This window comes from Schistocerca serialis, chromosome 1 (assembly GCF_023864345.2).
Source record: "Schistocerca serialis cubense isolate TAMUIC-IGC-003099 chromosome 1, iqSchSeri2.2, whole genome shotgun sequence".
Classification (NCBI taxonomy): Eukaryota; Metazoa; Arthropoda; class Insecta; order Orthoptera; family Acrididae; genus Schistocerca; species Schistocerca serialis.
This window is the reverse complement of record NC_064638.1, coordinates 688692687-688717727: the sequence shown is the minus strand read 5'-3', so window position 1 is coordinate 688717727 and position 25041 is coordinate 688692687. Positions and strand designations below refer to the sequence as shown.

Sequence of the window (25041 nt, the reverse complement as noted above, 5' to 3'; positions counted from 1 at the left end):
AGATTTATATAGTATGCTTTCCTTTCTGCGAAAGAATCTATTACATCAAGGTTCATCAAACGTTTTGCTATATGAAAAATCGAAATGTCGTTGTCTAATATTGAGAAAGCTGCTAATACAAATAGGATCCAAGACTGGTGTGGTTTCCAGATATGATTATGTCTATTTTGTTACTGTCTGCTAGATAAAGCAAAATAGGCCTTTCTAATACAACAATTGTAACACACATCAAATAAACAAGACTGTTTTGGCACAAACGGACTTTTTTGTAACGACAGAATGTAATTCCCAAAGTACCAATATCAAATGCCTATTAGGCCTGCTACAAGCAAAAAGTTTTGCACTAGGAAATAGTTTCACACTTCATTCATATGCTCCAGTTTCTCAAGCATGAGATCGAAAAGTAGTAGTATGAAATTTTTATACAAACTTGGAATCGTCATATTGTTCCATAATTTGTGTTATGTCCCCATTTCTTCTCCTTCCTCATTCTAACAAACAGTTTTGTTATCACTAATTCTGTAACTCAAAAATGGTTCAAATGGCTCTGAGCACTATGGGACTTGAACATCTGAGGTCATCAGTCCCCTAAAACTTACAGCTACTTAAACCTAACTAACCTAAGGGCGCCACACACATCCATGCCCGAGACAGGATTCGAACCTGCGACCATAGCGGTTGCGCGGTTCCAGACTGTAGTGCCTAGAACTGCTCGGCTACTCCGGCCGCCCAATTCAGTAGCTATTTAACAGATTAACTTCACTAACTGTGCCAGAATCACCGGTTTAGTTATCCTGCGATTATTCTCTGGTTAAGTGTTGTTACAAGTTCGTACAACGCATTTTCCGTGCTTCTTCCAGAATAGAACTTAAAGTGGCTGCTAGCTGGGGACTGTACAACTGGCCCTTACTAGTATAGCTATCTGATCAAAAATTTTCTGTTAAAATTTCATTTTCTTGGATACACTGAGAAAGTAATACATAATCTTTCTTACCTGTTATTCATTTATTTCCACTCCTGTAGTCTGAATCTATGGATTTCGCTAGTAATTATAACAACGCTCATCATTCACAAACCTAATCAACCACACAATCAGACAGCGGTTGGCATTCATCCATTCGGCCTTAACTCTGCTCAGTTCGTATAGCTCCTTTTGTCTGTAGGGAAGTTTGTTTCTACATGTGACGAGGATTCCCCTGACAGAGACATCATGTACACTATGCACGTATTCACAAATCAGCTTATGATTCATTCAGAAATCAACTTAGAATGTGTTCAAAAACTGACAGGGATGCGTTTCAAAGTCATATGAATAATCGAGAGACTAATGTGCGCTGGATGCTAGGTGCTTTCTGAAACTAGGTTTTTTCCCCTCAAGAATATGAATTTGTCGCCCTCCCCCTCCAGATTGGGGCCTGTTGCGAATGCATGCATCTGGCAGCTTGGGTGCTCATCAGACAATTTGTTGTTACGAAGCATTGCATAATCTTCCTAAAGACTTTGACACATTTTGCTGTTGGCAAACGCTTGTATGAGCACTGTGTTTTGTTGCTGTATATGGCACAGTTCTTTTTCAATTTAAGTTTTATTTTTGTTTTTTCTCTCATTCATGTTTTATAGCTGCAGTACTATTCTGCAGTAGTGGGATACAATAATATCCTTTGTTAGAGTATCGGTTCTTACCAGTCAACATTACAAAAATTTAACTGAAAACAAAAACAATGAACAATTCCCGGAATTCTAAAAAATTCCCGGTTTTCTCCCACTTGAAAAAATTCCCGGGTTTTTCCCAGATGTCCCAAGTCGTATACACCCTGGAGGATGTACAAATGATTAGCATTTTAGTCCACCTGTGCAAACCAGATGGCAATCATGCAATCCACATTCTGTATACAAAGAATGACTAGGCAGCATGTTTCCGATTCAGAAAATGCATTTATAAGTTGTTTGTTTGTGGGGAGATGAAGTTAGCCTAATGTAGTAAGGAGAAATGTCTACCACTAATTCTCAGAATTTGACAGTGGCATGATCACGAACTACCAAAACTGCAGTTTACTGTTCTGCAATATCGCAGCCTGTGTGTGTCAGGATCCCATGAGTGTCCTGTGAACACGCAATAGGTGGCTTCAGGAGAACAATACAGGGTTATTACAAATGATTGAAGCGATTTCACAGCTCTACAATAACTTTATTATTTGAGATATTTTCACAATGCTTTGCACACACATACAAAAACTCTAAAAGTTTTTTTAGGCATTCACAAATGTTCGATATGTGCCCCTTTAGTGATTCGGCAGACATCAAGCCGATAATCAAGTTCCTCCCATACTCAGCGCAGCATGTCCCCGTCAATGAGTTCGAAAGCATCGTTGATGCGAGCTCGCCGTTCTGGCACGTTTCTTGGTAGAGGAGGATTAAACACTGAATCTTTCACATAACCCCACAGAAAGAAATCGCATGGGGTTAAGTCGGGAGAGCGTGGAGGCCATAACATGAATTGCTGATCATGATCTCCACCACGACCGATCCATCGGTTTTCCAATCTCCTGTTTAAGAAATGCCGAACATCATGATGGAAGTGCGGTGGAGCACCATCCTGTTGAAAGATGAAGTCGGCGCTGTCGGTCTCCAGTTGTGGCATGAGCCAATTTTCCAGCATGTCTAGATACACGTGTCCTGTAACATTTTTATCGCAGAATAAAAAGGGGCCGTAAACTTTAAACCATGAGATTGCACAAAACACGTTAACTTTTGGTGAATTGCGAATTTGCTGCACGAATGCGTGAGGATTCTCTGCCGCCCAGATTCGCTACCGCCCAGATTCGCACATTGTGTCTGTTCACTTCACCATTAAGAAAAAATGTTGCTTCATCACTGAAAACAAGTTTCGCACTGAACGCATTTTCTTCCATGAGCTATTGCAACTGCGCCGAAAATTCAAAGCGTTTGACTTTGTCATCGGGTGTCAGGGCTTGTAGCAATTGTAAATGGTAAGGCTTCTGCTTTAACCTTTTCCGAAAGATTTTCCAAACCGTCGGCTGTGGTACGTTTAGCTCCCTGCTTGCTTTATTCGTCGACTTCCGCGGGCTACGCATGAAACTTGCCCGCACGCGTTCAACCGTTTCTTCGCTCACTGCAGGCCGACCCGTTGATTTCCCCTTACAGAGGCATCCTGAAGCTTTAAACTGGGCATACCATCGCCGAATGGAGTTAGCAGTTGGTGGATCTTTGTTGATTTCCCCTTACAGAGGCATCCTGAAGCTTTAAACTGATCCTGAAGCTTTAAACTGGGCATACCATCGCCGAATGGAGTTAGCAGTTGGTGGATCTTTGTTGAACTTCGTCCCGAAGTGTCGTTGCACTGTTATGACTGACTGATGTGAGTGCATTTCAAGCACGACATACGCTTTCTCGGCTCCTGTCGCCATTTTGTCTCACTGCACTCTCGAGCGCTCTGGTGGCAGAAACCTGAAGTGCGGCTTCAGCCGAACAAAACTTTATGAGTTTTTCTACGTATCTGTAGTGTGTCGTGACCATATGTCAATGAATGGAGCTACAGTGAATTTATGAAATCGCTTCAATCATTTGTAATAGCCCTGTATTCAATACCATGAAGTACCTCGAAGGCCCCACATGACTAGGGTGTTGGAGGACAGGCATACTGTTCACTCAGCTGTGCAGACTTGTACAACCACATCATTGGCTTTTTTAAAGCAAGACAAGTCTCAACACAGACGGTGCAATAAAGTCTGGAGCACCACAGATTATTTGCACAGTCACCATTGTTGAAAATTCCCTTGACATGGCAGCAGAGAGACATATGGCAACAATGGTGTGCCTGACAACAACACTAGGCACTGGAGTGGTACTTCACAAAAAAATGGTTCAAATGGCTCTGAGCACTATGGGACTTAACATCTATGGTCATCAGTCCCCTAGAACTTAGAACTACTTAAACCTAACTAACTTAAGGACAGCACACAACACCCAGTCATCACGAGGCAGAGAAAATCCCTGACCCCGCTGGGAATCGAACCCGGGAACCCGGGCGTGGGAAGCGAGAACGCTACCGTACGACCACGAGCTGCGGATGGTACTTCACACTTTCATATTAGTCCCAGTTCTGTGTACATCATCACAGTGGATGTATCCATATATGGAGGCTCTGTGGAGAATAACTGTTGCTGAATTGCATTCGTCAATGTCATAAGTGTCCAGCAGCTGGTGTAAAGACATTGAGTGACATTGAGTGCCATTGAGTACAATCATCTATGATTTTCTTTATCAATAATCTGGACAGCAACTGTTGCAATTCTGATGTGTCAGGACTAGTGGCTGTACCCTATCTTTGAGATCTCCATGAGGTTATCTTTCAACAAGATAAAGAAGACTACATGATGCCCTGTCCTAAACAGAGTGTTTGACAAGCGGGAGGGGGGGGGGGGGGGGGGTAGTCACAGCTGTAGGTGTTCGAGGTTTACTGTATCAGACTTTATGAAAAAAGATAGGTGAAACTTTTGAAAAAGTCCTTTCTTCTTTTCTGACAATTACATGCAGGTTCCAACCATTAACACGTGTCCTGTTATAATATTCTATTCTGACTTAATCTGGGGTGCATTCAAGAGAACTGATTTCATGTTATATTGTTAAGTCAGGTGATAGCACTTTTCAATAACTCACCAAACTTGCAGTGAGTGTTTTTGTTTGAAGTATCCACCAAGGTTCCAAATGTAGGTAGCTAGGGAACAACAGTTAACATAAGCAGAAACAGAGAGCCCTTATCAAGCTTAATACAACTACAGTGTACAGTATTTCCAGGATTGCTATGCTGCCAGCACCAAACAATTCTCTCCCACAAAACCCGGCCACAATGAACTCATCCACAAGCTGAGAAATGCTAGTTTCTCTGACATGCTTCTATGTATCATACAATCATTTCTCACAATTATAACTTTTAAAGCTGACTTTTAGAGCAGTCAAAACATCTGAAGAACGAAGGATCCAAAGATAGCATCATGGAGTCTCTACTGCAGGGATGGGAAAATATTGTTTCGCAAGCACGGGTGCTCACAGATGCCCGCAAGGCCTGCCCGCAGCTCTCCCCCACTCTGCCAGCCAGCAGTACCCCCACCATCTACTCGCCTAGCCATTCACGTCACTGCATCGTGCGGAGGCACTCGGTCTGTTTACTTCTCGTGGTTTATATTGTCTGTGTAGACATCGTGTTCGGTGTTTGTGATGAAACAGAACAATTGGGTGGAAAATGGCTGAGGAGGAGTTAAAATCATTGAAACTACAGTCCTTTGAACCCATATTTGTTAATCCACAGTGGGAAGAAGAGTATTTTTTTGTTGGAACGTAAAGCAGACCTCAGTATTTGATTTTAAATGTAACATTGTCTTCACAGAAGAAGTACAATGTGAAGTGACACTACCAACTGCTTCATGAGAAGGATACAGACGTTTTGAATAATGAAGATAGAAAAGCCAAACTTATTGAACTGAAGCAGAAAAAGGAGAAAAATGTACATATATGTGTAGATAATTATGACATTGATTCACATTATTACTGTTATCAATAATATGTTACGTGCATTTTCCGTCACTTTTACCTTCTCCTGTATGTATTTACAGGACAAAAACCTCATCATCCACAACGAAGCAGCAATGACAGTAAGCTATCATGCAGCTCTTAAAATAGCTGAAACAGCACGCCCTTCAGCACTGGAGAATTTGTGAAAGACTGTTTTGTTGCTGCTGCAACAATTTTGTGCCCAGCAAGTCTTTCTGTATTTGAAACCATTCCAGTTTCATGGGGAACGGTTTGCAGGCGCACTGAAGAAATGGCACACAATGTTGAAGCTCAATTGAGATCAGGATCAAAGATTTGGTTTTCTTTTCATGAACATTGGATGAAAGCACAGATATATGTGATGATGTTCAACTTGCAGTCTTTTTGCGAAGAGTTGATGCTCAGTTTGATGTGATTGAGGAACTCCTCGATTTAGTGCCAATGCATTATACAACAACGGCCAATGATATATTTTCATGTGTAGAAGATATAATAGAGAAATACGAGCTATGTTGGGCAAAACTTTCATCAATTGCAACAGATGGGGATTCTGCAATGATTGTTCTGGTGTCATTGCTTTGATACGAAAAGAGTTGAAAGCCGTTGGTGTCCAGCAGGAACTGCCAGCAATACATTGCATGCTTCACCATATAAATTTGCTAGCAAAATGTGCCATAGTAGTTGGTGTCATGTACATAGTTACAAAAACAGTTAAAATTCTCAGATCACACGGTTTCGGATACAGACAATTCAAATCGTTCCTGGCAAATCTTGAGTGTGAATACAGCGATGTTCCATATTTTTGTGAAGTACGTTGGTTGAGTAGTTTTTTTTTTTTTTTTAAATTTACGTAAAGATATATCTTTATTCATGGATGCAAAAGGAAAATCGATGAAAGAATTGGACGAACCATAGTGGATTTTAGACCTTTCGTTTTTAACTGATGTAACCAAGCATCTGAATAGCTTGAATGTAGCTTTGCAAGGTAGAAATAAGGTAATTAGTGAAGTGTTTGACACTGTATTGGCATTCAAGAGAAAACTGCTTTTGTGGGCAAAGCAACTGTCAAAAATGCCAAGTGTACACTTCCTGACCATTGCATTAGTTGTTAGTGAAAACAATTTGGAACAGGAGAGGCTCAAAGAACATTTTGATGGGTTTGTAATGGTGCTACAGTCCCTTGAAGGCATTTTTGATAGTAGATTTGAGGATTTAACTCAACTGGAATACGATGTCAACCTTTTTGTGACTCCTTTTGCATTTAACGTTGAAAATGTGCCTTCTGAAATTCAGTTGAACTCATTGACTTTCAATGCAATCGTGTGTTGAAGGAGAAGTTTCACACTGCAGAAACCTTGGAAAGCTTCTAAAAATATTTCCCACATGACAGTTTCCATTGTTATTTAAAATACAAGGGTTGAATGAAAAGTAATGCCTTCACCTTCGTTAACAGGTTTTGTATGGGAATATTTTAATAAATCAAACGCAGAAATAATCCTTAGAATGTGATCTTTAATTACCAATATTCACTTTTCCACATAATCACGAGCCAATTGGATTCATTTCTACCAACGATGAACATGTTTTCTGAAGCCATCATGGAATAAGTCGACACTCTGTTTCCGCAACCACAGTCTCACAGTTCTCTCAACATCTTCATCAGAAGCATAATGATGTCCCCGCAGATCATCTTTCATTATCGGAAACAGACGGAATGCAGACGGTGCTAAATATGGACTGCATGGAGGATGCCGTACGATGGTGAGATTCAGCCTCTGAAGTTCTGCTGTGGTGGCATGGAAAGTGTGTGGTTTGGCACTGTTGTGCAGCAGGAAAACATTTCGCTTTTCCTTTCGGACCCTTGTTAGCCGCCCGTTCAGAGTTCGCCACGTTGTGATATAGCGCTCTCAATTTATTGATGTTCCACGATCAAGGAAATCAACATGGATAACACCATCTGTGTCCCAGAACACTGTGGCCATGATTTTTCCAGCTGAGGGCTGCGTCTTGAATTTCTTTTTCTGGAGCGAGTCCTTGTGTCGATATTCCATAGACCGACGTTTCGTCTCTCGGTCGTAATGGCGTACCAACGTTTCGTCTCCTATCACAACTGAATGGAGAAAGGCGTCACCTACATTCTCGTAATTCGGGAGGAGTTGCTGGCAAATTTCAAGTCTGTGCACTTCCATTTAAGGAGTCAGCATCGGGAGTACCCATCGTGCACAGATCTTCCGATAGCCAAGCACATGTGACCCACACATTTTTATGAAATGCCGATAATGCTTGCAGTTACTCTCTGAGTGATATGACAATCGTCCTGAATCAATCTGTCAACATTTTGCTTGTGAAACTTTGTGGTTGCTGTCACAGGATGTCCAACACACTGTTTGTCGCGCGGGTCAGATGTTCCCACCTCAATATCTTTAAACTTACTCACCCAATGATGCACAGTACTCACATCAACACAATCACCATAAACTGCTTTCTTTCTCTGATGAATTTCCTTTGAGTTGACATCTTCTGATGTCAAGAATTCAAGGACTGCACGTCGCTTAAATCGCATTGACTGACTGACTGTGCAGGGTTCCATACTTCACATTGTAACAACAAAACCATTCAATGCTAAGACTTCCCACCAAAAGGGGCTGTAGAGAAGATACCACAGAACAAGCCAGTACCTGCCGCATACCAATGCTGCCAACTGTTGAAGAGTTACGAAGGTGGAGGTATTACTTTCCAGTCAATCCTCGTAGCTGCTTGTGTGTATAGTTTTTTTGGAGCAAGATACTCGTGAAAAAGCATTTTCTTCATAATGAAACAGACAAAATCGAAGCTTAGGAGTAGTTTTACTGATGTTTATCTGACTGGTGCAGTGCACCTAATGACCAGTAATTTCACACCAAATATCGAGACGCTAGTTCAAAATCGTTGTAAAAACATCCAGAATGATGTAAATTAATGTCTATGTCCTATTCGTATGTAGTATCCCTCCTCTGAACTACACACTTCTGTGTACATATAACTTAAGATGTACGTTCATTTCATACTCCTTTATGTCGGTATACTATTTGTGGCCATGAAAGTAAAATGTGTTACAATGGTTCAAAACTGCGTTTTATCCTTACATGGCCAACCGTTGCACGGCACAGGATACAGAAACTTCAGGCAAGCACGTTTTACACTTACATCCCACACACGCATGTTCTACATCTACATCTACATCTACATTTATACTCCGCAAGCCACCCAATGGTGTGTGGCGGAGAGCACTTTACGTGCCACTGTCATTACCTCCCTTTTCTGTTCCAGTCGCGTATGGTTCGCGGGAAGAACGACTGTCTGAAAACCTCCGTGCGTGCTCTAATCTCTCTCATTTTACATTCGTGATCTCCTCGGGAGGTATAAGTAGGGGGAAGCAATATATTCGATACCTCATCCAGAAACGCACCCTCTCGAAACCTGGCGAGCAAGCTACACCACGATGCAGAGCGCCTCTCTTGCAGAGTCTGCCACTTGAGTTTGCTAAACATCTCCGTAACACTATCATGGTTACCAAATAACCCTGTGACGAAACGCGCCGCTCTTCTTTGGATCTTCTCTATCTCCTCCGTCAACCCGATCTGGTATGGGTCCCACACTGATGAGCAATACTCAAGTGTAGGTCGAACGAGTGTTTTGTAAGCCACCTCCTTTGTTGATGGACTACATTTTCTAAGGACTCTCTCAATGAATCTCAACCTGGTACCCGCCTTACCAACAATTAATTTTATATGATCATTCCACTTCAAATCGTTCCGCACGCATACTCCCAGATATTTTACAGAAGTAACTGCTACCAGTGTTTGTTCCGCTATCATATAATCATACAATAAAGGATCCTTCTTTCTATGTATTCGCAATACATTACATTTGTCTATGTTAAGGGTCAGTTGCCACTCCCTGCACCTAGTGCCTATCCGCTGCAGATCTTCCTGCATTTCGCTACAATTTTCTAATGCTGCAACTTCTCTGTATACTACAGCATCATCCGCGAAAAGCGGCATGGAACTTCCGACACTATCTACTAGGTCATTCATATATATTGTGAAAAGCAATGGTCCCATAAGACTCCCCTGTGGTATGCCAGAGGTTACTTTAACGTCTGTAGACGTCTCTCCATTGATAAGAACATGCTGTGTTCTGTTTGCTAAAAACTCTTCAATCCAGCCACACAGCTGGTCTGATATTCCATAGGCTCTTACTTTGTTTATCAGGCGACAGTGTGGAACTGTATCGAACGCCTTCCGGAAGTCAAGGAAAATAGCATCTACCTGGGAGCCTGTATCTAATATTTTCTGGGTCTCATGAACAAATAAAGTGAGTTGGGTCTCACACGATTGCTGTTTCCGGAATCCATGTTGATTCCTACAGAGTAGATTCTGGGTTTCCAAAAATGACATGATACTCGAGCAAAAAACATGTTCTAAAATTCTACAACAGATCGACGTCAGAGATATAGGTCTATAGTTTTGCGCATCTGCTCGACGGCCCTTCTTGAAGACTGGGAGTACCTGTGCTCTTTTCCAATCATTTGGAACCTTCCGTTTCTCTAGAGACTTGCGGTACACGGCTGTTAGAAGGGGGCAAGTTCTTTCGCGTACTCTGGGTAGAAACGAACTGGTATCCCGTCAGGTCCAGTGGACTTTCCTCTGTTGAATGATTCCAGTTGCTTTTCTATTCCTTGAACATTTATTTCGATGTCAGCCATTTTTTCGTTTGTGCGAGGATTTAGAGAAGGAACTGCAGTGCGGTCTTCCTCTGTGGAACAGCTTTGGAAAAAGGTGTTTAGTATTTCAGCTTTACGCGTGTCATCCTCTGTTTCAATGCAATCATCATCCCGGAGTGTCTGGATATGCTGTTTCGAGCCACTTACTGATTTAACGTAAGACCAGAACTTCCTAGGATTTTCTGTCAAGTCGGTACATACAATTTTACTTTCGAATTCACTGAACGCTTCACGCATGGCCCTCCTTACGCTAACTTTGACATCGTTTAGCTTCTGTTTGTCTGAGAGGTTTTGGCTGCATTTAAACTTGCAGTGAAACTCTCTCTGCTTTCGCAGTGGTTTCCTAACTTTGTTGTTGAACCACGGTGGGTTTTTCCCGTCCCTCACAGTTTTACTTGGCACGTACCTGTCTAAAACGCATTTTACGATTGCCTTGAACTTTTTCCATAAACACTCAACATTGTCAGTGTCGGAACAGAAACTTTCGTTTTGATCTGTTAGGTAGTCTGAAATCTGCCTTCTATTACTCTTGCTAAACAGATAATCCTTCCTCCCTTTTTTTTACATTCCTATAAACTTCCATATTCAGGGATGCTGCAACGGCCTTATGATCACCGATTCCCTGTTCTGCACTTACAGAGCTGAAAAGTTCGGGTCTGTTTGTTATCAGTAGGTCCAAGATGTTACCTCCACGAGTTGGTTCTCTGTTTAATTGCTCGAGGTAATTTTCGGACAGTGCACTCAGTATAATGTCACTCGATGCTCTGTCCCTACCACCCGTCCTAAACACCTGAGTGTCCCAGTCTATACCTGGTAAATTGAAATCTCCACCTAAGACTATAACATGCTGAGAAAATTTATGTGAAATGTATTCCAAATTTTCTCTCAGTTGTTCTGCCACTAATGCTGCTGAGTCGGGAGGTCGGTAAAAGGAGCCAATTATTAACCTAGCTTGGTTGTTGAGTGTAACCTCCACCCATAATAATTCACAGGAACTATCCACTTCTACTTCACTACAGGATAAACTACTACTAACAGCGACAAACACGCCACCACCAGTTGCATGCAATCTATCCTTTCTAAACACCGTCTGTGCCTTTGTAAAAATTTCAGTAGAATTTATCTCTGGCTTCGACCAGCTTTCTGTACCTATAACGATTTCAGCTTCGGTGCTTTCTATCAGCGCTTGAAGTTCCGGTACTTTACCAATGCAGCTTACAATGCAGCTTACAATTACAATACCGATTGCTGCTTGGTCCCCGCATGTCCTGACTTTGCCCCGCACCCTTTGAGGCTGTTGCCCTTTCTGTATTTGCCCGAGGCCATCTAACCTAAAAACCGCCCAGTCCATGCAACACAACCCCTGCTACCCGTGTAGCCGCTTGTTGCGTGTAGTGGACTCCTGACCTATCCAGCGGAACCCGAAACCCCACCACCCTATGGCGCAAGTCGAGGAATCTGCAGCCCACACAGTCGCAGAACCATCTCGGCCTCTGATTCAGACCCTCCCCTCGGCTCTGTACCAAAGGTCCGCAGTCAGTCCTGTCGACGATGCTGCAGATGGTGAGCTCTGCTTTCATCCTGCAGATAGCCGCCGGAAGCCAGAGAGGATTTCCTCCAATCCATAGCGACACACATCATTGGTGCCGACATGAGCGACCACCTGCAGATGGGTGCACCCTGTACCCTTCATGGGATCCGGAAGGACGCTTTCCACATCTGGAATGACTCCCCCCGGTATGCACACGGAGTGCACATTGGTTTTCTTCCCCTCTCTTGCTGCCATATTCCTAAGGGGCCCCATTACGCACCTGACGTTGGAGCTCCCAACTACCAGTAAGCCCACCCTCTGCGACCGCCCGGATCTTGCAGACTGAGGGGCAACCTCTGGAACAGGACAAGCAGCCATGTCCGGCCGAAGATCAGTATCAGCCTGAGACAGAGCCTGATACCGGTTCGTCACACAAACTGGAGAGCCCTTCCGTTCAGCCCTCCGGAATGTCTTTCGCCCCCTGCCACACCTCGAGACGACCTCCCACTCTACCACAGGTGAGGGATCAGCCTCAATGTGGGCAGTATCCCGGGCAGCCACAGTCGTAGTCCGATCGGGGGATGCGTGGGACGAGCTGGCCGACCCTGACAAACCCCCATCCAGACCCCCACAGTGATGCCCATTGGCAACAGCCTCAAGCTGTGTGACCGAAGCCAACATTGCCTGAAGCTGCGAGCGAAGGGATGCCAACTCAGCCTGCATCCGAACACAGCAGTTGCAGTCCCTACCCATGCTAAAAACTGTTGTGCAAAGAACGTCTGAACTAATCTACAGAGAGCACAAACAAATAGACACAAAATTTAAACGGTTATTAAAATACAAGATTGCCTAGTAAATGCAGTAATGCTGCTACTTGCGCACTGCTGACACACTGCTCGGCGGCGGAAGGAGACTACACGATTTTACACTATTCAGGTACTAAAACGTGATGCTACAACTCTCAAATACTATAATATGCCCAAAATTTATGAATTAAACAATACAAGTACCAAAAACACGCAAAGAAATTAAGAATTAAACTATGTAACAAATAAGTGAGCTAGGAATATACGACTTTCTGCTGGCAGCTGCTTATCCAACGGCGGCAGGGAGCACACTGGCTGTGATCAACCGACACTGGCCATTCAAAACAAAAACAGAAGACAGACGACTACGCGAATTTACACTATTCAGGTACTAAAACGCGATGCTACAACTCTCAAATACTATAATACGCCCGAAATTTATGAATTAAACAATGCAAGTACCAAAAACACGCAAAGAAATTAAGAATTAAACTATGTAACAAATAAATGAGCTAAGAGTATACGATTTTCTGCTGGCAGCTGCTTATCCAACGGCGGCAGGGAGCCACTTGTGACTGGCCTCCTGATAACAGGGTACCACTGCTGTGTTCACGAACGCCGCATACGTGTGAAACAACTTTGGACATATGTGTGTTCCACCTGCGCTACATACATTAGCTTGTTCACACTCAGCCGTGCGCGCAAAGTGCTCTCACAGTGGCACGGTTGCCCCCCTGGTGCAGTGTGCATACCCAATTTGCCAGCCACATCACACAGCTCTGCTACCCGCATTATGTGCCCTCACAGTTGCTCAGCGTTGCCCTCGTGGCTCACGGTGCCCGTAGACAACCATGTGGTTGGTTGGTTTAAAGGATGGAGGGAAGGGACCAAACTGCGAGGTCATCGACCCCTTGCTCCTGGTAAAATAATTACACAAGGGAAAGAAGAAAAAGGAGACGTACAGCACAATAACAGGAGAATGGAAGAACTAGAAGAACAACAGGAGGACAACCAACACTACTGTGGACTAAACAGGAAAAGAAAACCACAGAGAGAAGCAAGAAGCAGGTAGAAGGAATAAAAACAAGAGAGCAGATGACTGTCGCTGGCTGACCACAAGAATGAAAAGGAAAAGCCAGCCACTCCGCGACACATTAAAACATCCAGCCTAAAAGCATTACAGTTCAGAACACAAAGGGAGATGCGCGAAAACTTATATAGAATGACAAAATCCACCGTCACGTACAAAACATAAAACTAAATTAGCCAATGACGCATTGTCAGCTAAAATTATTGGCAACAAGTCCAGTAACTGAAGAGTCCGTTACAGGGTAGCCAAAGAATGACAGCTCACCAAGATATGGGCCACTGTCAGCTCGGTGCCGCACCGACACTGAGGAGGGTCATCACGGCGCAGGAGGTAGCCATATGTCACCCAAGCATGGCCAATCCGCAGCTGACAGAGAACCACAAAGTCCCTGCAAGACACTCATGTGGAGGTCTTCCACATATTTGTAGTTTCCTTAATGGCACGCAGTTTGTTGTGCATACTGAGGTAATGCCATTCCGTCTTCCAAAGCCGCAAAACCTTGTGACGAAGTACTGAACACAGGTCAGTTGCAGAGAAGCCAATCTCATAAGCGGTTTCCACGTGGCCTGTTTGGAAAGCCTGTTGGCAAGTTCGTTGCCTGGGATTCCGATGTGACATGGGGTCCAGACAAACACCACTGAACAACTGGACCGTTCCAGGGCATAGATGGACTCCTGGATGGTCGCTACCAAAGGATGACGGGGGTAGCACTGATTGATAGCTTGTAGGCTGCTCAAGGAGTCAGTACACAGAAGAAACGACTCCCCAGTGCATGAATGGATGTGCTCAAGAGCACGAGATATAGCCACCATCTCGGCAGTGAAAAAACTGCAGCTTCAGGCAAGGAATGCTGTTCAATATGTCCTCCATGGACATACGCGAAGCCGACATAAGCAACATTCCAGCAACAAATAACAATTGTAGCCAACCATGGTTATGACAGGTATCCTGACACTGGGTTGGAAGCCATGAAACATAACCTAACAACTACAGACTGAACTAACAACTGTTGAGCCTTGACTGGAGAAATGGCATCTTACAGTAAATGTTGACAAGTGGGTGGTTCTTCTGTTCACAGTATCAACTCATAAACAAGAATACTGAAGACAAAACACGTTACATACACAACCAATACAATTCTCTGATACAGTCAAGCTGCCACAGTGCCTGGCTGGACCACAAACTGACATAGGGGAACCGCACATGTCAGTAACCAAGCATACACAAGAATTAAGTAACTCTACCAGATTCTTAACATGTAAAGTGCACTAATAGGAGGGTGTCAGTCCAAGAATATGATTTTCATTGGACTACAATCAACACAGACAGCTCCAACACATCTAAGCAGCCTGCAGGTCATAGAGAACAAGGTTGTGCATAAGTAATTTTCCACAAAACACTCACACTACGAACATGCACAATGAATTCCACCTGAACACCCTAGCTGAGGTATTCAAGAAACAAACATTCAAATAACCTCTTCACTCTCAATCAGGCAGCTATGGTCTTTTAATCATAGGTGGAAACATGACTGGCAAGCTTAAAACTAATCATGCATACACCACGATTTCAGCGAGCCCCTGTACATTGGCAAATCTGACTGGCTATGCCACCTACGCTTGTGCAGCCTAGCACTTGGCTGCAGCAGGAAAGTTGATAAAACATAAAACGCAGATAAAACCTACTCACCACTGACACTGAGGCACTGAATTGCTAATCAAATTGTGATGACTTTGTAATGTTACAGGACCAGAACCACTGGAATTGTCCAAGGAGACAATGGTTGTAGCAACGCATTGGTAACTATGAAGTTACTAAAATATCCTAGCACCCATGCACAAACTGTTGCTTTTCCCAAGCTCTAAAAACTGTTCAGACTGTTAAAGAGTTTTTTCCCTTTACAGCACGCCATGACACTTTTCCCCTCTGCCTTAAAATGCTACTCTTCAATAGATGTCCATCTCTCACTCCCTAGAGAGGCTCGTATTAATGAGTGTACACAACCAGATGTATGTATGAAATCACTGACCCACATCCTATGAGTCCTTGACAGCAACTAACTGTTTTGCAGAAGTAATATTTGAACTTTGGTCACAATAGCTAGCCACACACACAGCATTTAGTGAGAAAATATAGAACCAGTATATGAAGATGCGCTATCGAATGACGTAAAAGTGGTCCTTGGTGATGCAACTGTCACAATAGGAAGAGAGGTTTTTCTGAGACCCTACACTGGCCCCCATAGTCTACATGATTCCTCAAACAACTGAGTGAGACTAGTCAGTTCCACAATTCCAAAAAATCTAAGGATTATGACTATCTACCTTTCTCAGAAAAACATGTTAAGATAATCTGTAAATCACTTGGCCAAAACACTCAGAATCAAACAGACTATATTCTAGTGGATTGTAGACACAGAAGTATTATTGAGAATTTAAAATTTCAAAGAGGTGCAGTAATAGGATCAGACCACTATCTCCTATTGACAACATTTCGTGAAAGGATAGGATGCAATAACTGCAGGAGAAGAGAAGCAGACTGAAAAATAAATGCAGATCTACTGAAAGAGGACCACATAAATGGCAAATATGCAGTTAAAATTCGAAGCAGGTTTTTTGCCCTGGAAGGAGAGAGAGAAGATGTATACAAGTTATGGTCAAAGCTCAAGATCAGAGTTAAACACACTGCAAATGTGCTGCTGAAACCTTTGGAGATAAGGGAGAAGAGCTGAGGATGGTTTAATGATAGATGAAAAGATGCAATCAACAAGAGAAAAGTGGCTTGAGTATTGTGGTTGACAAGTGAACAAGATAAAAGAAAAAGGTTGGGTTAGGTGGAAGCAGCTGAAGAACCTAAAAATGTCTTCTGAACAGAAAAGTGAGAGTATATAACAGCAAGGCAATACTGGCAGAAGATGAATGAACAGTAGACAATATAAGAGACCTCTACAGGACAGTCATGTTTTTCAAAAAAGCATATAACACATGGATTGACACGATCAAAGATGACATATGATAACTGATGAAACAAAACCTAAGGAGCAATGGAAAATTATTTTGAAAATCTCCTGAATGGTACAAAGAAAACAGTGTGAAATACCCAAAGTGGAGAATGAACTGCCAAGCATGGAAGAGGTACAAATTCTCAAAGAACAGGCCCAAGAAGTAGTTGCTATACCTGCAGAGATGCTGAAAGAGGGATGATATACCCTACAAGAGAGGAAGTACCTCCTAATCTGTTTAATTTGGAGGAGAGAAAGGGTACTGGCAAAATGGAAAAAGCCTGTCATCTGCCCAAAACTTAAAGGAGATCTAATGAGATGTGACAACTATAGAGGAATTAACTTACCGTGTACAACTTGTAAGATCATGAGCATGTTGTTGCTGAAGTGGCTAACACCATAAGCTGAGGAGACACTTGAATTTCAACAAGCAGAGTTCAGAAAGGGAAAATCAACCACAGATCACCTACATATAATAAGGCAAGTGTTATCGAAGACTTGTAAATTTCGCAGAGATGGTTACAGTCTTTCTCTGGACTTCCAAAAAGCACTTAGTGTGAACAGGCAAGCAATATGACAGAACTGCAATAAAACTTAAATAAATAAATAAAACACTAACGAGCATGTCTACAAGAGATAAGATGCATGGTGAAAGTGAATGGAAAGATGTCAGAGAAGTTCAAGTTGGGGAATGGAGTGCAACAGGGAGACTGCCTCTTCCTTCTTCTGTTTAATCTGGTTCTAGATACAACTCCGATAAACGAAAAGCCTAGAGACAGGAATTCAGCTGTGTAGAAGGATCAACACCCTGGACTGTACAGATGAAGCAGTCTTAATAGCACAGCATCAGCAAGATGTAGTTCGGAGGACAAGAGTGTTACCGGAAGATGTGATGAAAGCAGGCTTGATGAAGAATATGGATATGACCAAATACCTCATAGTGAGCAGAGAGAATACTGACAAACCTTTTTAATTGAGGTGGTAAACTTCTTGACAGGGTAAAAGAATTCAAATATCTTGGGGCAGTACTCAGTGAAAGGAATGGCAAGAATTCCAGCAAGAAACAGGTCAAAGTTACCACTCTGATAGCTGCTCAAGTCATGGCTTCTATAGATTTCTTCAATCTAGAGGACCGTAATACAACCTGTGATTCTATACAGAGCAGTGACCTGGACTCTGGTGGCGGAGAGAGAGAGAGAGAGAGAGAGAGAGAGAGAGAGAGAGAGAGAGAGAGGAGGAGGGGGGGGGGGGGGGAGGTAGAAAAATGCTGACATTTGAGAATGCTGTTCTGAAAGAGATTTTTGAACCAGCGCAGCATGGAGACAAGAGAAAAAGGTAAAACCACAGACTGCAGGAGCTGTACAAATCACTGGACATTGCAGTTGTGATTAAAGATAGGAGACTGAAGTGGTCACATCATGTGTCAAGAATGCAATATCACCAGGTAAGTGGTGGAGGAAGATGTCAGATGCAACAGACCGTAGGGAAGAAAACCAGCTGAGATGGACTTACAAGATCTAAGAGAGTATGAGTACACGGGTACTAGCTGGAGAAGAAAAGATGGGTTGAAGAACTTGGTAGAGCACTTGCCCGCAAAATGCAATGGTCCCGTGTTCGAGTCTCGGTGCGGCACACAGTTTTAGTCTGCCAGGAAGTTTCATATCAGCGCACACTCCGCTGCAGAGTAAAAATCTCCTTCTGGAAAAACTAATTATGTTTACAATTCAATCTAAACTTAACCCTTACAACCACAATAGTTTTGCAGTAAGAAGACAAGACAAATAAAACTATTTAACTGTTTGATGTTAAAATTCACTATATTTTGTGGTAAAATTTGCAAGAACTTAAATCTTACATTTTGAAAATGCAGGAACAAGGGGTTTTTAATGCCCGAGTAAGATTTAACCAAAATCGCTGTAGCTTATGTGCCTTTTGTAGGCCAATTTAAGGCTGTTTCATTGCTTGATAGACGACAAGTGACCTATAAAAATTTGGTGGTGCTGATTTCACTTAGCACATGAAGTCGTGTACTGGTTAGCACACGGGATTCACATTTGGGAAAACGACAGTTCAAGCACGCATCAGCTTGTCTTTATATAGATTTTCCGTGAGTTCCCTACATCACTTCAGCCAGCCAGTGGTGTTTCCTTTGAAATGGCACAACCGATTTCCTTCCCCATCCTTCCCTAATCCAAGCTTCTGCTCCATCTCTAATGACCTCACTGTTGACGGTACGTTAAACACTAATCTCCTCCTCCTCCTCGTCTTCAGCTACATCCCTGTTATATGGCTGTTATATGTTGCCAGCAGCTAGTGTTTACACTCTGTACATATCACTAGCTAACGAAACAGGAAACTTACAGAGAAACAAAAACATACTGAAAACAGAATATATCTGCAAAAACACTCAAAATAATTTTAAGGAATTACTCAAAGGGTAACCAACCTGTTCTTCCTTCAAACAGATCAACATGCATGACCTGCTGACCAGCTCTATTCTTGGCCTTGCGCAAAGCAGCCCTTGGCTCCACAGCTTTAGCAAGAGCAAAACCCGCCAGTCCATTGCCATTACCAGTCACAACCATCACACTCATTCTTCGATAACGTCCAAAATTGCCTTTCATGTTTATTACAGTTTTCATCTGAAATAAAAAGAGCTTATAGAGCATTTCCTTGATGATGGTGATTCAACATTTGCATTAGCTATTATTGAAACATGGTTCTGAATTGTCATTTCATAAAATGCAAAAAATTCATAAGTTGCAAAAAAATGGCTCCTGATAAATGTAAGCTTACTACGAGAAGCCAATATGGAGGATTGCTCACCAACACTCTCTCAGGCAGTATGGCGCGAGAGTGTCAGTAACCAGCAGATTAGATCTGAATTTGTTATAAATCATATAGAGACAGAGTGACTGCTGATGACTGGAGACTTAAAGGCTCTGCTGGTAGGTGGGTGCTCATGTAAACACATTGCCTTTCCAGAGGGAAGTTATGCTGCAGTCTGGCATTGTTCCCAGGTCTTGTCAAACTCTTTGGATCCTACCATGGGTAGGGGCAACCTTACAACCAAGTGCAAGTTCCTGAGACATCAGCATTCCAGCCTGAATGAAAAGTGTCAGCAGTAATGGACTGGGGGGACTGTGGCAATAGGTGCAGCCCTTGGGTGATGCCCTGTTACTATTATGCCCATAGCTTGTTACATCAAGTTCCACTAAATCGATAACATGCACCTTGGCTAGCCAACTACTTCTACCATTTCTATTTGGGGACAGTAAAGTGCAGAATATTATGATCTTAAGATTGTTAGAGGAGCTGGAGAACAAATTAAATAACCTCCAATGCAACATAAGGTTAACCAGAAATGTAGGAGTCTAAACAGAATTATAATCAGGTCATGGGTTTAAAGAGCAGGGAGGAAATTCAGTTGCAGTCTCTGTAGCAAACAAGAAAATTAAAAAAATTACTACACACACTGAAGAAATCTCAAACAGAATAGTAAAACCTGTCTTTAAAAAAATAAAAAATACATTCCATGAGAAACGAGAAATAGTACTGGATATGAACTATGTGGCACTTAATGGGGATCCTACAATTGACATGTTTTGGTGTTCTGCCTTGATAGTCCTGTCAGCAATGTTAGCCGCTGCAAGTGGAAGACGTGCTTTGTTGTGTTCCACAGTTTTTGATGTTTTTAGTGGGATAAATTGATGCTACAGTGTTCATCTTTGGCATGGACCCATAGACGTTGTCACAAAGACACACAATTTGTGCAACTGACGCATTTTATTACACAAGACAACCAATTTTTTATTCCCCTTTCTGTACAAGTAGAACCCTTTCTGTCAGATAAATTCACTTTGATATTCTGATATTTTCTTATTGTTCTCCCACTGCCATTCATTGATTGTAACAAAATTGGTGTAACTCGTGACAAAATGTGTGTTCCCAAATAATTTTGAGTGCCATGTAAAATTCACACTACATCAACACTTGTGGAATTCAATTGTCTTTTTCAGTAGTGTCCTCGCTTAGACAATTGTTGTTCTTAATTACACTGTGTACAAACATGATTACAGCTATACTTTTGTTCACAGTAAATTAACGGCTGTAAACTATAACTGTGTATGGTATTTTATTAACTTTAGCAACAATATCTTATTTGGAATATCATTTTTTCCATAACTGCAGTAAGAACTTGAGTAGTTAGTGTAATACGTTCACCTCTTTCAACTCATTCGCTAGTTTGTTCATAGGAAGGATTCAAAATCTCACAATAGTGACGTAAACATAAATCATAAGAAATTCCCTACTGTGGCATAATACTGAGATTGTTGTCTGTGTTTGTCATAAATTCCACTATTTTTATGTGTTTGTATGTGAGTGTTATTGAATGTAACCTTTACAAAAGAAAAGTTTCAGACACAAACTTCAGATTAGCTTCAGGAAATCAGGAAATTTTGTCCCATATTCCACTCTCATTATAAAACAAAGCACCTTCTTGGACATTCTAGATTCAGTTCTAAATGTAACTTGCAATCCTTATCGGATAACAGATTCTGAAACTTTTTTTATATATAAAAAAAAATAAAATAAAAAAAAAGAGATCAGCAAGGATGATTTCAAAAATGTTCTAGTTGTTTGCTGTTCAAAAATACATTGCACCAGTCACAAAAAGCTTCATTCTGAATGCCGTTAATAGGAGTCAGGGACCAGGGACAACTGAAGGTACCACACTGACCCAGCTTACACACCAGTTTAGGTGGTGTATCCAACTGACATTGAAACTGAGGCAATGTGTCACACTTAACTGTTAGGTAAGTCTGTCATGCCTAGTATCAGACGGCCACATGTGGAAAAGGGTCCGTTAATCATCATCATTTCGAACATATGATGAGAAATGGTATCACTTAGGGGACAGGCAACCATAGATAAGAAGGATCATCATCTTCACTCTGCATGTACACTTGAGTGGCTCATTAAAATGTTGAAGAGACTGTTCTGGCAGCCACTGCCAGAACAGGAGACAGTCGGCTGCACATTGTGACACACACTGGAATAAACATTGGCTGTTGTCTGGGCTTCAAGGTCATGATTAGATCATTCAAGCATCTGGCAAAGAAAGTTGAGAAAACTTGCTTTCTCAAGGAATTTAAATGAAGCTCCCATCCGCAGCATTGTCTCCAGAACCAACTGAGACCCACTTGTCATCAGTTGAGTCAAATGCTTCAACTAGAGACTTCAAAGGTTCTGCAAGAGGCTAGGCTGTGACTTTCTTGTTTTGCATCACAGTACTCATAACCGTAAACTTCCCCAAAAAGTGTCACAAGTGCACATAAGAAGCTGTTATTCGAGTAGCTGACATTCGTATGGGCAGCACAATAACGATTTTTGGTTAAGCAACTCTCCATCCAATCAGATAATTTAAGCTGGGTGAGACACCAAAGTATTAATGTAAGATCCAAAAAAATGCACCTGACAGATGTTCAGCTTCGAACTATCTGGCAAAAGTAGTTCCCACAGAAAGCATTTAGTATTGTTTCACAGGATGTCTTGTGATGCCTACCAATTGCAAAAATTTAATTATCTGAACTGACTGTTGAATAACTAGCCTTCGCTGATGCTGACAGTATGAGTGGGGAACTTCCATACCATTAAACTGAGGTTTTCCAAACGTTTTTGGTAGCATGTGGAGGCGAGTCCGGGTTCTCGAGTGTCGATAGAAGGGTCCAAGTATAATCTTAATAATCAATCTTGCCCAAACAATATCATCACTGGCTACGAACTCCAAGCCATAATCCACATCCAACAATATGAAGATCCACTGCATATTGAGGGAACAGCTACAGAAAATGGATGTATTCAATTCATTACTGTGGACTAGAGTGCCATATCCACCAAGATAGAAATTTAATCAGTGTGCAAGATGGTTTGAATAAGACTTACCATCAATAGCAGGCATTAACTTATAGCTGGGATCTTCTATCAATGACTGTTCTCCAGGTGTCACTGAAAGAAAACCTCAGCTTGCAACTGCTAATATGTATAAATATCAATATATGTAAAGGAATATGCTATACTCAAGAATGCTTCCTCTAAGATCAGTAGAAAATCTGGAAATTGTTGATTTCAACCCCATAAATGAGTAGACGCAGATATGGACCAAAGAACCTCAACCAGAAGTTCACAGTACATTACAGCTACCTCAGCTAGCTCTGAACTACCTTGCAAGATATGTTCAACCCTAAATCTGATCAGGGCCAGCCACAAAAATTTCGTGATTCACGTCACAACTAGAAAACAATATCTTCACCACGGGATGACACAGCTGTTTAAAGACAAATAATGAATAACATCACACAACACTAAAATCTGACTGCATAAGGGGGGACAACTATATGATTTTCTGATGATGACACCAGCTGCAGCTGATTATATCAAAAACTTAGATGTCCATCAGTCAATTTTGTGATATTTTCACCACTACTACCACTACTACCACCACCACCACCACCACCACCACCACCACCAATTGTGACTTATGATATTTTTTTATGTTTCACATTGTGTTTTGATGTCCCAATCCATTTTTGGAATGTAGTATTGTTAATTTACAAGACATTTTGTGGTGTATGCTATGTTGTAAATAAACATTAACATGTTGATATTCGCACCTCAACATATTCTTATTTAATAAGTAAAAGAATAGGTCCTTGAAGGTACTGCATTTTCCATAAAGAAAACTTTATGTTCTGAAAAGGGGTAATCTTACAGTCAAATTTACAAATCCATAGCAGAAGCACACAGAGTTACATCTTATGACACAACCCTAATACAACAAGTGATGTTTCAAATTTTTACAATTAAAATATGAAGAGAACAAAACGAAAACTTACAAGTAGGAAATCCTACTAAAACTTACCTCTAAGACTCTTGTGTCAAAGCCCTCAAAAGTATCTGCAAAGAAACACAAACAAAAATTAGTCCCCAATAAATAAAACTATGAAAGAGCACTACAAACTCAATACTGTGTTTGTTTATATATCTGTGTAAACGATTCATTTAGCATACTGCTCTATTTCTATCATTACATGGCCTGAGAAAGGGAAAAATGTGAAGTTCATTCTTGCTACGCATTCCACAGCCTGTTTATCATGAATATGATCCATGGAGCATGTAACTAACTTTTTTAACAAATCACAAATATTATAATGTTGAAGTATTTTCTGCTCTTATTCCTAATACAAAATCATAAAACAGAATAAAAAAAGAATATGACTCAAACCACATAGAAACTGATATAATTAATTTTCCAGTGTTCTGGATTTAAGAATGGAAGAAAGATGGAGGGCAACCTACAACTGTGTCAGTCAATCAGATGGATTGACACACACACACACACACACACACACACACACACAGAGAGAGAGAGAGAGGGAGAGAGAGAGAGAGAGAGAGAGAGAGAGAGAGCACAATGAAGGTTTAATAAATTCATGTAATAACAGAAACAAAAAGCATCGAACAAGTGTCTGTTCCTCAAGGCCCTCAGTAAAGAAAATGGATCTATTAGCTACAAGATTCTTAGCCCCTAATAGATAGGTACAGCTACAAGTAACTTCTCAAAAGACATTTAAATATAGTTGATATACTGGACCTAATCAACTGAGTTGAGTCTAGCATACTTCAGGTGTATTTTAATGTTTTGAAAGTGAAAAATGACCAGATGTGCAAAAAATTAGTAAATATTGTGGATATTCCTGCATTAAAATTTTCACCTCAGCCAGGAACAATTAGTGCATTGTTGTCTATTATTGTTTCTCAACAGGAAAAAAATCAAAAGTGGTGAAGAGGTATGATCAAACTTGTTGGACTTGGACTAAAAAGCATTTTAAAATTTGCCAGCAAATTGCCTCATTTACTTCCAACCAAGAGGTGCAAATTCTTTGTGAAGAATGCCATGCTACTGGAAAAATGCGAGAAAATTATTGCTACTGCCATCATCTTCACATTTCTTCTTTTTTTTTTTGTGAGCACAGTTCCATTTGGAATTTGACATTTTGTTTCATGATACAAGCAAAGCATCAGCTCCCATCATCAGTAACAGCTTTGCCTAAAATGACTGTATCATGGTCTATCATGGACCAGTTAAAACTTTTCAGCACTTCTATTATACTCTCCTGCCAATCTGTGACGGATTGTGCCACCCACCTCTGTAGAAAACCAATGTCTCTTAAGCCTGAACTGGACTGGTATGACCACCAACCAGCTGTCCACAAG

At 41.6% G+C, this 25041-nt stretch overlaps 1 protein-coding gene across 2 annotated transcripts in view; it reads right to left on the bottom strand.

Annotated features, from left to right (window-relative positions):
* The window catches only part of LOC126480541 (28S ribosomal protein S5, mitochondrial), a 102484-nt gene that overhangs the window by 46862 nt on the left and 30581 nt on the right, over positions 1 to 25041 (bottom strand). For both annotated transcript variants that reach the window (XM_050103875.1, XM_050103874.1), the window contains exons 5-6: positions 23687 to 23721; positions 19211 to 19406 (exon numbers count right to left, since the gene is read on the bottom strand). In XM_050103875.1, the coding sequence (XP_049959832.1) occupies positions 19211 to 19406; positions 23687 to 23721 (231 nt within the window). The remainder of the gene's footprint in view (positions 1 to 19210; positions 19407 to 23686; positions 23722 to 25041) is intronic.